The 15,705-nt window shown below is 41.1% G+C and overlaps 2 protein-coding genes across 5 annotated transcripts in view; both read right to left on the bottom strand.

Moving 5' to 3' along the window:
* LOC106579340 (formin-like protein 1) overlaps positions 1–2,928 on the bottom strand; it is a 50,892-nt gene extending 47,964 nt beyond the window's left edge. For 2 of the 4 annotated variants that reach the window (XM_014159175.3, XM_014159177.3), the window contains exon 1: positions 1,967–2,928. In XM_014159175.3, the coding sequence (XP_014014650.3) occupies positions 1,967–2,125 (159 nt within the window). In that variant the 5' untranslated portion in view covers positions 2,126–2,928. The remainder of the gene's footprint in view (positions 1–1,966) is intronic. The other 2 variants (XM_014159179.3, XM_014159174.3) reach the window with 1 other exon arrangement.
* A 4,979-nt stretch (positions 2,929–7,907) lies between these two features.
* LOC106579339 (putative protein PTGES3L) lies at positions 7,908–10,407 on the bottom strand. Its single transcript, XM_014159173.3, has 7 exons — positions 10,183–10,407; positions 9,814–9,927; positions 9,474–9,540; positions 9,209–9,310; positions 8,790–8,879; positions 8,634–8,696; positions 7,908–8,489 (listed from the first exon to the last, which is right to left on the bottom strand). The coding sequence occupies exons 1-7, from the start codon at positions 10,221–10,223 to the stop codon at positions 8,481–8,483; spliced, it is 486 nt and encodes a 161-aa protein (XP_014014648.1). The 5' UTR covers positions 10,224–10,407; the 3' UTR covers positions 7,908–8,480.
* Between the last annotated feature and the right edge of the window lie 5,298 nt (positions 10,408–15,705).

Consider the following 15,705-nt stretch of genomic DNA (forward strand, 5'->3'; position numbering starts at 1 on the left):
AGTATGATTGTCAGTTTCATCTGGCAGCTGCAATTGGACATTGATTGACATGTGCACAAACCAACTACTGTGCTACTAGTAATTGATCACTGATGTAATTTCTATAAAAAAGTCTACTTTTTCTCCCCAATTGGTAGTTACAGTCTTGTCTCATCTCTGCAACTCCCATACGGACTCGGGAGAGGCGAAGGTTGAGAGCCATGCGTCCTCCAAAACACACTGCTTCTTGACACAATGCCCACTTAACCCGGAAGCCAGCTGCACCAATGGGTCGGAGGAAACACCATACAGCTGGCGACCATGTCAGCATGCACTGCATCCGGCCTGCCACAGGAGTCACTTGTGCGCTATGGGACTAGGACATCCCAGACGACACTGGGCCAATTGTGTGCCGCCCCAAGGGGCTCCTGGTCACGGCTGACTACGACAGAGCCTGGACTCGAACCCAGAATCTCTAGTGGCACAGCTAGCACTGCGATGCAGTGCCTTAGATCACTGCGCCACTCGGGAGGCCCTTGAATAAGTCTACTTAACCAACTTAGCCTATATCAGAATGTTAAACTGACATTGTGGGTAGGTTTTTAAAGGACACAAAGTTAGCCAGCTGTCTTCTCTTTCACCATCTATTTGTTACTATATCTATGATGCAAATCTACAGGACAAATACATACAGCACCAGTCAAAACTTTGGACACCTACTCATTCAAAAGTTTTCCTTTAATTTGACTATTTTCTACATTGTAGAATAATAGTGAAGACATCAAAACTATGAAATAACACATATGGAATCATGTAGTAAGCTGTCATCAAGGCAAAGGGTGGCAACTTTGAAGAATCTAAAATCTAAATTATATTTTGATTTGTTTAACACTTTTTTGGTTACTACATGATTCCATATGTGCTATTCCATAGTTTTGATGTCTTCAGTAGTTTTCTACAATGTAGAAAATAGTAAAAATAAAGAAAACCCCTTGAATGAGTAGCTGTGTCCTAACTTGACTGGTACTGTAGGTCTGGAATGAGGATGCGGCAGTCATCGTCATTCTATAACTTATCGCACCTGTAAAGGAAATAGATGTGCGAGAGACTAAAAACAAGAATGCATGAAATGTTATAGGCCTATCATGGCACTGACTACACTGAGCAACAGATCAAACATAGCTGAGATATCAGGGAGAAATATGTTGACCCAATTGGTTTTTGGCTGTCAACACCAGTTGTTCAGTCACAGCCTGGCCCTATTAGATATTTTTGCAGATAAGGACCAATAGGCCCAGTGAAGGGAGTAACACAAAAATCAAGTTATGGAGTTGAGGAATGTCCAACTTGTCATCAATTCTGTTACGGAATTATCATTGAGTAATAGGGAATGTTAGTGTTAGATGGTTAGGAGGTGAATGGCTGGATTTACTGTTAATATTACTGCAGTGATACTGACGGACCCCATCTTTTAAAAAGTGGATCGCCTAACGATGTAATACTGCAGTAGTAGATATAACAAACCAAAACTAAAGCTATGAACGTGAAATTGTACAACTAATTGGGATTAGGGGATTCACAAATATCGGGGCACTGCAAACTTGAATGAAAAAAGAAACCGTATGTCACAGGGTCACAGTTAATGTAGTGTAACATTTGTATATGACTACCTTTTATTATACCGTTTCCACTGCTAATATGGATTAGAACTTCCTCTTTATCCATTCCCAACTGACCTTACAATGAACTCAATACTTCTGTAAACCAGAGAATAAAGGAATTCTTATTTATCTTTCCACAGTCACTTTATGTACCCTGCTCGTTGATAAGCCTGTCCTGGGGATGTGCACATTTTCAAAATGTTCAGCATTCTTTGTTTCTTTGTATTGGGTTTCTGTTTGGGACTGTGTAAAAGAGAATGTGTGCCCTCACAGGCTCCATATACTGTGTGTGTGTGTGTGGGGGGGTGGGGGGGACGGGGACTCACCAGCACCACATTGAAGCGCTCGTCTAACTCCTCTTCGGCCGGCATGGGAATTTTGGGCCCCACCTCCTGTTTCTGGGGGGTTTCTGAGCCTGGGGGAAACGACACTGTCTTCCCCTCCTTCCCCATTGGAAACTCCATACTCCCAGCTGCATTGCCCATGATTACACAGAGCCAGGGACTCTACAGCTACTTCCACACAGACACAAACCCTAGTAATCCAAACAGGAATCCAGTCCGACTCCACGGTAAAGACAGCACTGGAACTCAAAATTTGTGCTGAACAAAACGTATCCTTCCACTACTTTTCCTGTTGAGATGACACTCCCTGTGGCATTGACTGGCGACCGTTGAGAATTTCCATGAACCCAGGGGAAGCAGGCCAGCCAAAAGAATCATCTTCTCCAATGTTCCTGCTCCTTCATACTCTCAGACAGGGGAAGTGATGATGCAAAATGACTCAGACCTGTCAGTAATGTCCCTGTGCGCCATGAACAACCTTCAAGAGATTGAGAGATAGAGGGAGAGCAAAAGAGAAAGAGGAAGGACACAGGAGAGTTTGAGCGTGACACTCCTAGTCCTACCACAGCTGCAGAGAAGCCTTGAACAGAAAAAGAAAGGATGAAAAGTGAGAAGGAAAAAAACATGAATAAAAAAAGGTAGAGCTCCTGTGTCTTCCTGTGAAGGAGAGGTGCAAAAACTCCTATGCAGAGTACCCTAGTTCCTGAGTGGCAGCAGTAGCTGGCAAAGAGACCTTGGGGGACTTATAGGTAGGAGGTGGGGGCCACTCTCTTCTGAATGGTGCCCACACACGATGCTGGGGCTAAATGGTCTCCTGGTAGTCATAACGGAGAAGGAGAGAAGAGGACAAGGAGGCAGAGGTCCACAGCCAACTACTCTACCATCCGAAGCAGGGACAGACAGAGAGGGGAGGCAACAGCAGCATAGGCAGCTCTTCCAGAGAGAGAGAGAGAGAGAGAGAGAGAGGGGAGGAAAAGGAGAGTGATGGTGTTTCCTTGGTCCTAGTGCCTCCATGTACAGTTACAGGGGACTTCTCAAAACCAGAGACTCTGTGGTGTGTTTTATTACAGAGACCGAGGGAAGAAGGACATAATGAGATGGAGAGAACATCCTTCCCTTAGATGACAAACAGTTGTCTTCAATGCAAATGTCTTACAGTGGCTGTTACAAGTCCAGCATTGACTCTTTAACATCACCAAAAGGTTACAGTCCTGTATCAACTTCTATTCATTTTCTTTTGAGATTTTTATCCTACGTGTGAGCTGAATAAAATACCAACAAGGGAATGTTCTATTGCAGTAATAAGTTGAAGCCTGCCTTGCCAGAGGTACAGTGGAGGTACTGCATAACTTCTACAGCTTCTACAGGTCCCGTGTGGCTCAGCTGGTAGATCATGGTGTATGCAACGCCAGGATTGTGGGTTTGATTCCCACGGGGGACCAGTATGAAAAAGTATGCACTCACTGTAAGTCGTTCTGGATAAGTGCATTTGCTAAATGACTAAAATGTAAGCTTGTTGAACATGATCTAATGTGGCTCAAAGCCTTATTTAGGCTAGTGTATTACATCATTGGAAATCTCATAATGCCCAACGTCTATAAAAACAGCCCCATGATGTGAGGTTAGCTAATGTGTAACTCAAAACAGGATCCAGGTTTAATGCGAGTCATAAGTTCTATAGCAGTGACATAACTGTTGATACCTGTATTAGGTGCTGCTCATGGTAGGGATAGGGCAGCTAATGATCCAGGCTTACTACTGGTGTGTTACTGAAAGGTCTATTACCTGGAAGCAAGGCTTTAATAAATGTTATATTGATACCTGTAATAATAAGTAATAGTAAAGTAAAGTAGTAGTAAAGCTTTAATGAGTGTCATATTGATACCTATAATAATAAGTAATAGTAATGTAAAGTAATAGTAAGTAAAGTAGTAGTAAAGCTTTAATGAGTGTTATATTGATACCTGTAATAATAAGTAATAGTAATGTAAAGTAATAGTAAGTAAAGTAGTAGTAAAGCTTTAATGAGTATTGAGTGTTATGTTGATACCTGTCCCACTGGGCAAAAACTGGATGAATCCACATTCTTTCCGTGTTATTTAAAAAAATATATATATTATATGTGATGACGTTGAATCAACGTGGAAAACTAATTGGATTTATAAAAAGTCAAAGGAATTTTGTATTTTTTTCACCCAACCTTTAACCTAAATCCAATGACATGGTGACATTTTTGGGTTATTTCAAATTTAATTCATGTTAGTTGACAACTCAACCAAATGTAAATCAAAACCAGACGTTGAACTAACGTCTGTGCCCAGAGGGGTAGGTCTGACCACACCTGGTCAGCACACAAAAATTACATTAAACAGAGGCTATATAATGTAGTACTACACCCAGTATTTGAGGAAACAGTGGATAACGTGGATAGCAAATCATAGTAGAATTTTGGGCAACTGAATAACATTTTGGGGAAGACAGCCTGTAGTGGTGCGTTGGTAAAATCATCAGGGAAGCAAAGCCAGGGAAAAAAGCCAAATTACAACCTATGTGTAGTGACAATTGCGTTGTTTTAATCACCTATGCGTAGTCTAATACAGTGACGACTAAAATATACCAAAAATTATTTAGTCCAATCAATGTAAGCTAAATATGATTGTCCATGGCTGTCCATGGTACTGATTTCTGTGTGTGTGTGTGTGTGTGTGTGTGTGTGTGTGTGTGTGTGTGTGTGTGTGTGTGTGTGTGTGTGTGTGTGTGTGTGCGTCCGTAGGTGCAGAAAAAACATGTTCACTCACCCTACTTGTAGAGAAACGCCAATGCCACCCGCCTCCTTCATGTTGCTTAAACAGTCTATGACTCTGCCGTACAGTACACACTTTTAGTTGTTGTTTTTCTAGGAAACCTGGCTAAAATACTTGCTCACTAGCCTAACTTCCTTTCATGGGCAACTATAAGCCAGCTACTTAACATTAGCCTACTACATCTAGCTACATATTGAACTTCCATCTTCTCAGGCAAGGAGCACAGTGTATGCATTTATGGTTGGATCAGAATCGCCGTTATAATCATTGGCCAGTACTGAGAATTAAGTAAAACTACAAGTCCAAATCCCTATCTCCATCCATGGCTAATTTAGGAAAGAGATGATTTTACAAGCTAGCCACCGGAGGATAACAGCACAACGAGATGCAACAATTCTAGTTTTATGTAAATTCAGGGATTCAGAGTGTTTAATAGTCACATGTACACGGTTGCAGGCTCTGAGCTCCAACATGCAGGAGTAATTGAAATAAAATAATGAAAATGGTAATAAAAAAAACAATAGAAATAGAAATATATACATCATAACAACTGTAGCAGTGATTAATAAATACATGTCGATTGGGGTGGAGGCAGAGAAAAGACTGGGGGGAATGTTCATAGGGGGTGTAGCAGGGGGGAGGGAGCAGGTAGGTGACTAGTAGTGGTGGAGTAGGTAGGTGACTGATGTGATTGGTGTGAAGCCAAATTCAAACTGACTTTCCTTTACACTTTTTTTTTGGTGCGTCAGGACCATTCGCAGCTGAGCTCGCTCAGTTTAGCTCAACGCTGATTGGCTATTATACTTTTTTTTTTAAATATCAAGGGAGGCCAATTGCTGGCTGGCTTCCCATACATTCAATGCTATAGGCGGCAACAATGTCATACTCTTTTAGACCAAACAGCATAGGTGGGGCGGCAGGGTAGCCTAGTGGTTAGAGCGTTGGACTAGTAATTGCAAGATTGAATCCCTGAGCTGACAAGGTAAAAATCTGTCGTTCTGCCCCTGAACAAGGCAGTTAACCCACTGTTCCTAGGCCATCATTGAAAATAAGAATTTGTTCTTAACTGACTTGCCTAGTTAAATAAAGGTAAAATACATAGACAGAGGGTCACTGTTTTGTTCACTTGGTCATTTTCTCCGGTGAGTTACATTCAGCCTCTTGCGAATTGAAAGATATTTATAAAACACAGAGAGACAAAAGATAGATTATTTAGTATGTTTTTTTGTGTTTTTTTTCTCGGTCCTTTTTTGGGGGAAGCCTGGCTTCCCTTGGCATCCATGAATACACGCTACTGAACACAGCTATCTGAACGTAGAATTATCTTTCCTTAACAGGATTCTGAACATCCGTTGCCATCTAATTGGGAAAAGAGAGACTCCGAAAGTGTTGTCACTTTTTCAAAGTATGCTGCTACTCATTGTTTATTATCTACAATTAGTCACTTTACCCCTACCTACATGTACAAATTTCCTTGACTAACCTGTACCCCCTCACATTGACCCAGTACAGGTACACAATGTATATAGCCTCGTTATTGTTATTTTATTGTGTTACTTTTTATTATTTTTTACTGTAGTTTATTTGGTAAATATTTTCTGAACCCTCTTGAGCTGCATTGTTGGTTAAGGGCTTGCAAGTAAGCATTTCACAGTAAGGCCTACACCTGTTGTATTCGGCGCATGTGACAAATAAAGTTTGATTTGAGTACCTCACTAATACTTGTTTTTGATCCCACTCAAAGCTATCCAATAGGGGACTACAATCAGTTTAGATTGTGTCCTAATGAGACAGATTAAACGGATTGAGCTTTTTCAAAACAAGGCTCTGAATGTATCAATAATGAATAAAAATTCAAACAGCAATCTAAATGTCTCTTATGGAATGGGCTGCTTTTCAATCACAAGAATGATTGATTTGTTCTTGCTTGTCGAGAGTCTTAAGTTTAAAAGTGTATATCCACTCAAACATGGTAGCCCATATAGTGTTACAATATGTAAAACAGATGACTTACCCAATAATGTCTGGCTATTAATACAATTAGCATTGGATGTGTTATTAGCCCTTGATATGTTGTACACACAGGTTATGTTCATAAAATAACATTTTCAGAGTGCACACCATAAGGGTGCCACGATGCCCCCTACTGGTATTAGGTGTGATGGGCATTCCTTTTCGGTAAGCTGGCTGTTTTAGCTCCATTCACATAAAAGAGACGGCTTATTTGGCTCCCAAACGGCTCTTTGTTGGAAATGCTTAAAAATCGGCCTAGAATCATGAAATAAATTACAACTCTCCAATGTAAAGCCCAAAAGGTAGGCTACCTTTATGTCAGATCATGAAATGTGCGTTCAAAAATGTTTTACCTGGCCAAATCATTTGGTGAGGTGCATTTTTTTTTACACACTGAAAAGAATCAGTGTGGACCAGATTGATGTGCTCTCCCCACTATTTATTGTTTCTGCAATGAGAATTCACCCTCTTTAGAGAATTATTTTGTAATTTATGTACAGAAAAACATTGTTTTGAGCAAAAGAATATGTAAAACCAGTATTAGCAGTATACAAAAGTTTATAGTGCACAGCTTTTATCCAAAAGGTTTGCCTTTCAAATGATCAGATTGTCAATTAACTCATGTACTGTTTGGCCTATATGGTGTGATGTGGCTGTTACATTTCAAGCTTCAATATACTAGATTATTACATAACAGTTAAGTATAAACAAGACTTCAGTTCAGTGGCGTCATGCCCATAGGGGGCACAGGGGCACGTGCCCTCTCAGATATGCCCTGTTTGTAGACCCTTTTCTGCAGTCGAATGACCAAAGCGCCCTCTAGTGGCCACATGGGTGGAATGTTAATATTTTTTTACATTTCATAATTAATAAACACATTTTTTAAATCATACCAAAAATCTGGTGTTTCTATGTCAAACCATTTTGTTATATTTCAGTCTTCTGTGATGTATATAAAGTGCAATATTGGGATGCAAACTGAAAATGTTATAAATGTCAACTCAATATCTGACATTGAACAGGTGTCTTCTCTTTTTAAAGCTCATAACCATGTGTGTGAGGTGGATACTTTGGTTTCAAAGTAGATTTGTTTAAGACTACCAAGAAACACTGTATGTGACCTTTATTTAGCCCACTGCAGTAAAAGATCAAAAAAATGTTTTGTTTGTTTGTTTTTTCTCTGTAATACTAGAAAAAGACTAGAAAAACAAGCAATAACTGTAAATGTACTGAATAAGACTCTCATTCCTTTCAATCTTTTACCCAGATTTTAGCTTAGATATGCAGGAAAAATATACTATTTTTTTACAAAGAATTAAGAATAATGAATATGGCTCTAGATAGCACAGAAAATCTATTTCAGATGTTTGAAATATGCACAATTTTCCAACTTAAGGCCACCACTCCCCAGCCATCCTGTTCTTTGTACCCCCTCAGATTTTGGGGGTGCATGATGCCCCTGCTTCAGTTGATTTAATAAATAACACATTCAATAAAACATTTTAAATTACACAGAAAACATCACCAGTGAAAACACATTTAGCAATACACAGCATTCATTCGCATCAAATTCATAGCAAACTATCATCACAAAATACACAAAGTCCATCAACAGGGCTTTGATAGCTCAATCCACAGCCACCACGTCCAATGCAGAGAAAGGCTCTCTTCAGAATTGTTCAATCACTCTGTGAAAAGATGAAACTCATTTTATCAACTCGCTTTACTTGCTGACAAAGACAAGTGAGAGGTAGGCTAATAAATATGCCCCTAATGAGGACTGTTGGAAAATGCTTTTAGGTGAGTTGGAGGTATATTGTTGCTGTACTAACCAGATCATCAAGGTCATCCATCGCAGGTGGCTTTCCTTTCTTGCTCCCTATATCCTGAATCATCTGAAATGGAAAACCATGAATTAAAGCCACACTCCGTAAGATGTGCAAATCTTCAAACATAGACATAAGCCTACTTGGCAGAGTTACACTTACTTCCACATATTGTTCGTACTCCGCCATTCCCTCATCCTCTTCGTTCGCCCAGTCTCTCCAGTTTTCGAAGTCTACAGCCATCCAATTTGGCTACAATGGACATAATAATGATGGAACCGAGGGAACATGTTGATAGACATTCTATCAGGTAGAAGATAGACTGTAATATAACGGCTTCATAGCATCGCATGTTGACTTTCTGTTTTCAAAAGACAACAATAACATCATCTGAATCAGCCAAGACAATTGTCTCTTTACAGTGTGAGCATGCCCCAAGGGAGGGCACAAATCGTCTTTGTCGCCCCACTGTTTATGATGATGTCATATTGCTGAGTCTAACTTTAACACAGACATGAAGCATTTGTCCACCCTTACATTGCTCTTAACTATTCTCAGCGAAAGACCAAATGTTCCAGTACCTTGAGATTGGCATCTTTCTGAAGACGAGGCCATGGTACATTTTCTTTAACCTTCCTGATCAAGATGTGGATACTGCGATCATAGATTTTCACTTGAGAGTCCTGTTAGAGAAATACACAGTGATGTACAACAGTATCCATAATGCTCTGTAACTTGTATCTGGTTTTAAATACATTACAGTGCTGAATACTGAAGCATAGTGTTTTCTATGTTAGTTGGGAGGAGCAAATTAACTTTGATATGAGAAAAAAAGTGGATCCTTACGAATTTCATTACTTTGTCGTAGAAGTAAATGTGATTGTACATGTTGTTGTCATCAACGTCTTTGCAACTGTCATAGACACAAATCCACAGAGACATACAATGTTATTAAACGTAGGCTATAACGCAACACTTTGCAATAATAACATATACTATTTATAAGAGCAATGTATAGTCATTATAGAGAGTGATAACACAGGCCTGTTTATGAAATCACACACATGCACATTCACACATTCATGCACACTTACACACACACACATAGACACACACACACACACAATTTAGACTAACACAACTTGCTAGATCACACACTTTAGGGTTACAAATTTATCAAACTCACCTTAAAACTATATAGGTATCCTGAATATCAACCTCAACATCCTTGGGGTTTTGCACCATGAAGTTAATGGCCACATATTTCTTCTTGTCATACCATAGAGTCTGTGCTCCTTGACTATCAATAAAAACAAACAAAACATCATGAAAATATTGTTATATTGTATTTGTTATTTTAACAGACTAATCACTAAATACCATTTTATTATAATGTAACAAAATGTATTTTCATTTGCATTGTATGCCCAATTTACAAGTGATCTACCGACTGACTAAAAGCACATGGGGTAAGAGACCTGGAAACTTCATTTTACAGCGCTAGTGTATAAACCTAGTCTGTCAAATTAGAAAACTGCTTCTTAGCAATACATACCACTCCTCTGGTCTGGGAAGGTTTTTTGGTAACATGGCCATCTCGTTGGTACTTTGTTGATTCTTGGGAGATAATATGCTCCTGGACGTTTATGGTTCTTTTGAAGTTTACTGAGAAAGCAAGTAGCCTCCTCAGAATATTTAGCAGTCTATCTACTAAGACCTGCACTATTTTTAGATCAGCTGGTATCAGCTGCTAGGGGTACATATCCCATCCCCCTCCACTTCCCTATCCCTATAGGCTGTAGTGGAACTCTCTGGAAAGAAGGGGCATTTTCGGTTTTCACTCCAGGACCAACCCACCTTCTGTGAACTCAAGGAGATGGGGGAGGGAGATGAAAAGCTTGCCAGAAGACAGACAGAAACTGATAGCTGCCTCATTTGCAATTTTTAAATAGGGTTGAAGATCGTATTGTCAATATGCTTATTAATGGTCAGAATTGGAATACAAATAGACTCAAAGTTGTGGAAGAAAGTCACACACCAGTCACACACCAGAGGCCTACAAAATGTGGGACATTGCTACATATTCATATTATTTAAATAGCTAAAGTGGATGAAAATAGTATTACCTGGATACTTGTAATTTCAGTGCATTTCCATAAGTTGTCTCAATAAATGCAAGAACCCATTCTCATGGGAAAAGTATTTGAAAATCGGAAATACTACAATTGCTAACTTAATTGGTCATGGCTAGAAGGAATCCAGCTTTTGTCAAATTAACGTCAGATTTAACTTTTTGTAGCAGGTTAGTAGAACTTAAGCAGCAGGTTAGGAGCATTAACGTAGCAGGTTAGGAGAATTAGGTTAAGGTTAGGAAAAAGGTTATCTAAAATGTTATGTTAATGTCGTGGAAATTAGCACCAGGGACACCTGAAGTCAATATTAAATGAATCTTTCTTTATTATCAGCAAGCTGGAGAGGTTCCAACAAACTTAATGCACCATAGTACACATCGGTCTGGAGCTCTCCCGGGGCAATCCCGTTAGTTCTGTTATATACTGCTTTCACAGACAAGTTATATTTGCATGATTTAGCTTATTCATTATTCATAATTAATTCATAATTAACGTTTGGTTCCTGCATGTGACTGGCACCGTCTCCTATCTTAACTTATAGAACATATTCTGGGCGTTCTGCCAAAATATCTGAGGAGGGGGTCATGATCATCTCTACCCAGCACCTACAGGAATCAATGATTGTATGAGACAAGATGTACAATTCAAGGCTTTCTCTTCAGACAACATTTTCCATCACATTAATTTGACAAGCTAGCTAGCTACTGGAGTGTGTTCATTTCGCTTGAATGTTTGCTATATTGCGAAAAGGCTTGTACTGAACTTCACGTTTCCCCAAAATGTTCTTGTACATTCTTTTGAACAGACTTTGAGGCATGTTTGCTCTGTTCGGTGGGTGTGCGAGGTTGTGGCTTGAAGCAATAACTGATGTATTTAAAGAGCAAAGGTGCATTTTGAAGCCACAACCCAACCCCTCTCAGTTCTTCAAATGGTCGTTCAGTACAGCACCATTGCCGTTCAATTGAACGTTCTATTAAATATTTATGTACTGCACGCAGCCCTGTTTCTTTGCTGCCAAAAGAACAAGAATGGCGACTGCAATATGGGCAAGTGGGTGTATCGAAATGAAAGTAGTGGGCTTGTGAGAAGGGTGCAATTGCGACCCTCAATTTTGGGCGTTCTTGTATGTGGGCATTCCTGCATTTGCAGGAACCTCTCTTCATTTTTTTTATTTTTTTTATTTCACCTTTATTTAACCAGGTAGGCAAGTTGAGAACAAGTTGTCATTTACAATTGCGACCTGGCCAAGATAAAGCAAAGCAGTTCGACAACATACAAAAACACAGAGTTACACATGGAGTAAAACAACATACAATCAAAGATGCAGTAGAATAAAAAAAAAAAAAAAAATAAGACTATATACAATGTGAGCAAATGATGTGAGATAAGGGAGGTAAAGGCAAAAAAAATGCCATGGTGGCAAAGTAAATAAAGTATAGCAAGAAAAACACTGGAATGGTAGATTTGTAGTTTGAAGAAAGTTCAAAGATAAAATATAAATAATATGGTGCAAAGGAGCAAAATAAATAAAATAAATAAATACAGTAGGGGAAGAGGTAGTAGTTTGGGCTAAATTATAGATGGGCTATGTACAGGTGCAGTGATCTGTGAGCTGCTCTGACAGCTGGTGCTTAAAGCTAGTGAGGGAGATAAGTGTTTCCAGTTTCAGAGATTTTTGTAGTTCGTTCCAGTCATTGGCAGCAGAGAACTGGAAGGAGGAGTTGGCTTTAGGGGTGACCAGAGAGATATACCTGCTGGAGCGCGTGCTACAGGTGGGTGCTGCTATGGTGACCAGTGAGCGGAGATAAGGGGGGACTTTACCTAGCAGAGTCTTGTAGATGACCTGGAGCCAATGTGTTTGGCGACGATTATGAAGCGAAGGCCAGCCAACGAGAGCGTACAGGTCGCAGTGGTGGGTAGTATATGGGGCTTTGGTGACAAAACGGATGGCACTGTGATAGACTGCATCCAGCTAGTTGAGTAGGGTATTGGAAGCTATTTTGTAAATGACATCGCCGAAGTCGAGGATTGGTAGGATGGTCAGTTTTACGAGGGTATGTTTGGCAGCATGAGTGAAGGATGCTTTGTTGCGAAATAGGAAGCCAATTCGAGATTTCACTTTGGATTGGAGATGATTGATGTGAGTCTGGAAGGAGAGTTTACAGTCTAACCAGACACCTAGGTATTTGTAGTTGTCCACAAATTCTAAGTTAGAACCGTCCAGAGAAGTGATGCTGGACAGGCGGGCAGGTGCAGGCAGCGATCGGTTGAAGAGCATGCATTTAGTTTTACTTGTGTTTAGGAGCAGTTGGAGACCACGGAAGGAGAGTTGAATGGCATTGAAGCTCGTCTGGAGGGTTGTTAACACAGTGTCCAAAGAAGGGCCAGAAGTGTACAGAATGGTGTCGTCTGCGTAGAGGTGGATCAGAGATTCACCAGCAGCAAGAGCGACATCATTTATGTATACAGAGAAAAGAGTTGGCCCAAGAATTGAACCCTGTGGTACCCCCATAGAGACTGCCAGAGGTCCAGACAGTAGGCCCTCCGATTTGACACACTGAACTCTGTCAGAGAAGTAGTTGGTGAACCAGGCGACGCAATCGTTTGAGAAACCAAGGCTACTGAGTCTGCCGATGAGGATGTGGTGATTAACAGAGTCAAAAGCTTTGGCCAGGTCAATGAATACGGCAGCACAGTAATGTTTCTTATCGATGGCGGTTACGATGTCGTTTAGGACCTTGAGCGTGGCTGAGGTGCACCCATGACCAGCTCTGAAACCAGATTGCATAGCGGAGAGGGTGCGGTGGGATTCGAAATGGTCGGTAATCTGTTCATACTTATTTTGGTCAATTTATAAGATAGGACAAGCGGCAAGCGGGGACGCTCCAGTACAGTAAGGGGCGTTAATGGGCGCGGCCACAACGGTAGCTAGCTAGCCATACACCATTAGACTGTGGCCTGTCGGAAACTGTTTTCTGTTAATGACGGTAGGGCAGGTGTTCGGCAGGCAGGAGTGAAGGACACTGTGTGCTAGCTTAGCCAGCTAGTCCTAAGGAGGACTCCGGTACACAGCAGATGGGGGCGACACTGTGTGCTAGCTAGCTAACTAGCAAGCTAGCTAGCTAACTAGCAAGCTAGCTAGTACGCGGTGTCACTAACTATCAAGCTAGTGTAACCGGTGTGAAATGGCTAGCTAGTTAGCGGGGTGTGCGCTAATAGCATTTCAATCAGTGACGTCACTCGCTCTGAGACCTTGAAGTAGTTGTTTCTCTTGCAGATTTTGTGGAGCGATAGGTAACGTTTCTTCAAGGGTGACTGTTGTCGATGTGTACAGAGGGTCACTGGTTTGAACCCAGGTAGGGGCGAGGAGAGGTACGGAAGCAAAACTGTTACATTGATGCTGTTGACCCGGATCACTGGTTGCTGCGGAAAAGGAGGAGGTCAAAATGGGGGTGAGTGTAACCGGTGTGAAATGGCTAGCTAGTTAGCGGGGTGCGTGCTAATAGCATGTCAATCAGTGACGTCACTCGCTCTGAGACTTGAAGTAGGGTTTCCCCTTGCGTTGCAAGGGCCGCGGCTTTTGTGGCGCGATGGGTAACGATGCTTCGGTGGGTGTCAGTTGTTGATGTGTGCAAGGGTCCCTGGGATGCTAGAGGGGGGAACGCCCCGAATTGCGGGCTGCAGTTGTATACTACTGGGGCTAGTGGAAAGGAGTGGGTGTCGAAAGCACTCTGCTGGTAGACGGTTTTGATTGAGCTGTGCTTTTTTTCTTCAGTTTCTTACCAAGCAACTACCTTAAGCTAACTTCCCCGAGAGTTTGGACTTCTGTTTTCGTAATTGTACATTTATAGTTGTAAAACTGACGGTTGTTTATTTTTTGTTAAAATTATTGATAATGAGTGTGCTGTTGCTTCATGAGTTGTATGTGCATGTTTACTGTGACTGTCACAGGCTGACCACACGCGAGCATTGCAAAATAAATGTAGAAATCCATGTTATTCAATTATTGCGAGCGCCAACGAGCGTCTGCATTGCCAAGGGCTACAATAGAAATCAGTTCTATTTCTGACGCAGATCGAGCTACAAGTCCTGCCTCTCCCATCTCCTCATTGGTTTATAGAAGCAGGTACCCACGTGCCATCTCCTCATTGGTTATATCCACGTGGGTGACTGAAAGAGAACTGTTTTGGTCGTTGTGGTAATACTATGAAAGTTTAGATGCCAATCACCATATAAGTTCAACGATGAAAAAGCCTGGAAGGAGGAGAGATGACTAGAAACGATTCGGTTGACCATTTTATGTGTGGATTAATTGTCAGAGTAGAGGACCTTGTGCATTTCAGGTAAAATAACAACTCAATGTTTATATCCCAGGACAAATTTGCTAGCAACAGCAAGCTAGCTAAATAGGACAAATTAGCTAGCAAGTGCAAGCTAACTAGTTAAATTGCCATAAATGTTTAATGCTTTTCGACCTGACAAAATAAATGTATGCACGATGGCACACGTGCACAGCCGGTTTGGGTTCCGTGTAAGCCATTCTCCTAACTTGCCACGTTAATTATCCTTATCTGGCACGTCATTTCTCTTAAACTGCTATGTAAACGTTAAACTGACCCGCGGTACACCTGGCTATGGCCGGGCCAACCAATAATAGAGCGCTGATGTTACACCCGTCGCTGTTCATCCACCCACTTATGTTAAACCCATCGCTTTTGAACCACCCACTTATTTTGCAACGCCTACTTTTAAACACATCGATACAACACCAGTGCACTGGTCGCAGACTTACCGACTCGTGGTGTAGCCCAATCAGCGACGCAAAACGGTCTTGAGTGACAATAAATCTACCTAATTAGCTGATCCACTCCTTTCAACACACCCACCCACTGATACTAGAGACACTTTTGAGGAGATGGGAAACTCCATTGAGATCGTATTAACGC

This window comes from Salmo salar, chromosome 19, assembly GCF_965601325.2.
Source record: "Salmo salar chromosome 19, fSalSal1, whole genome shotgun sequence".
NCBI classification, from domain to species: Eukaryota; Metazoa; Chordata; class Actinopteri; order Salmoniformes; family Salmonidae; genus Salmo; species Salmo salar.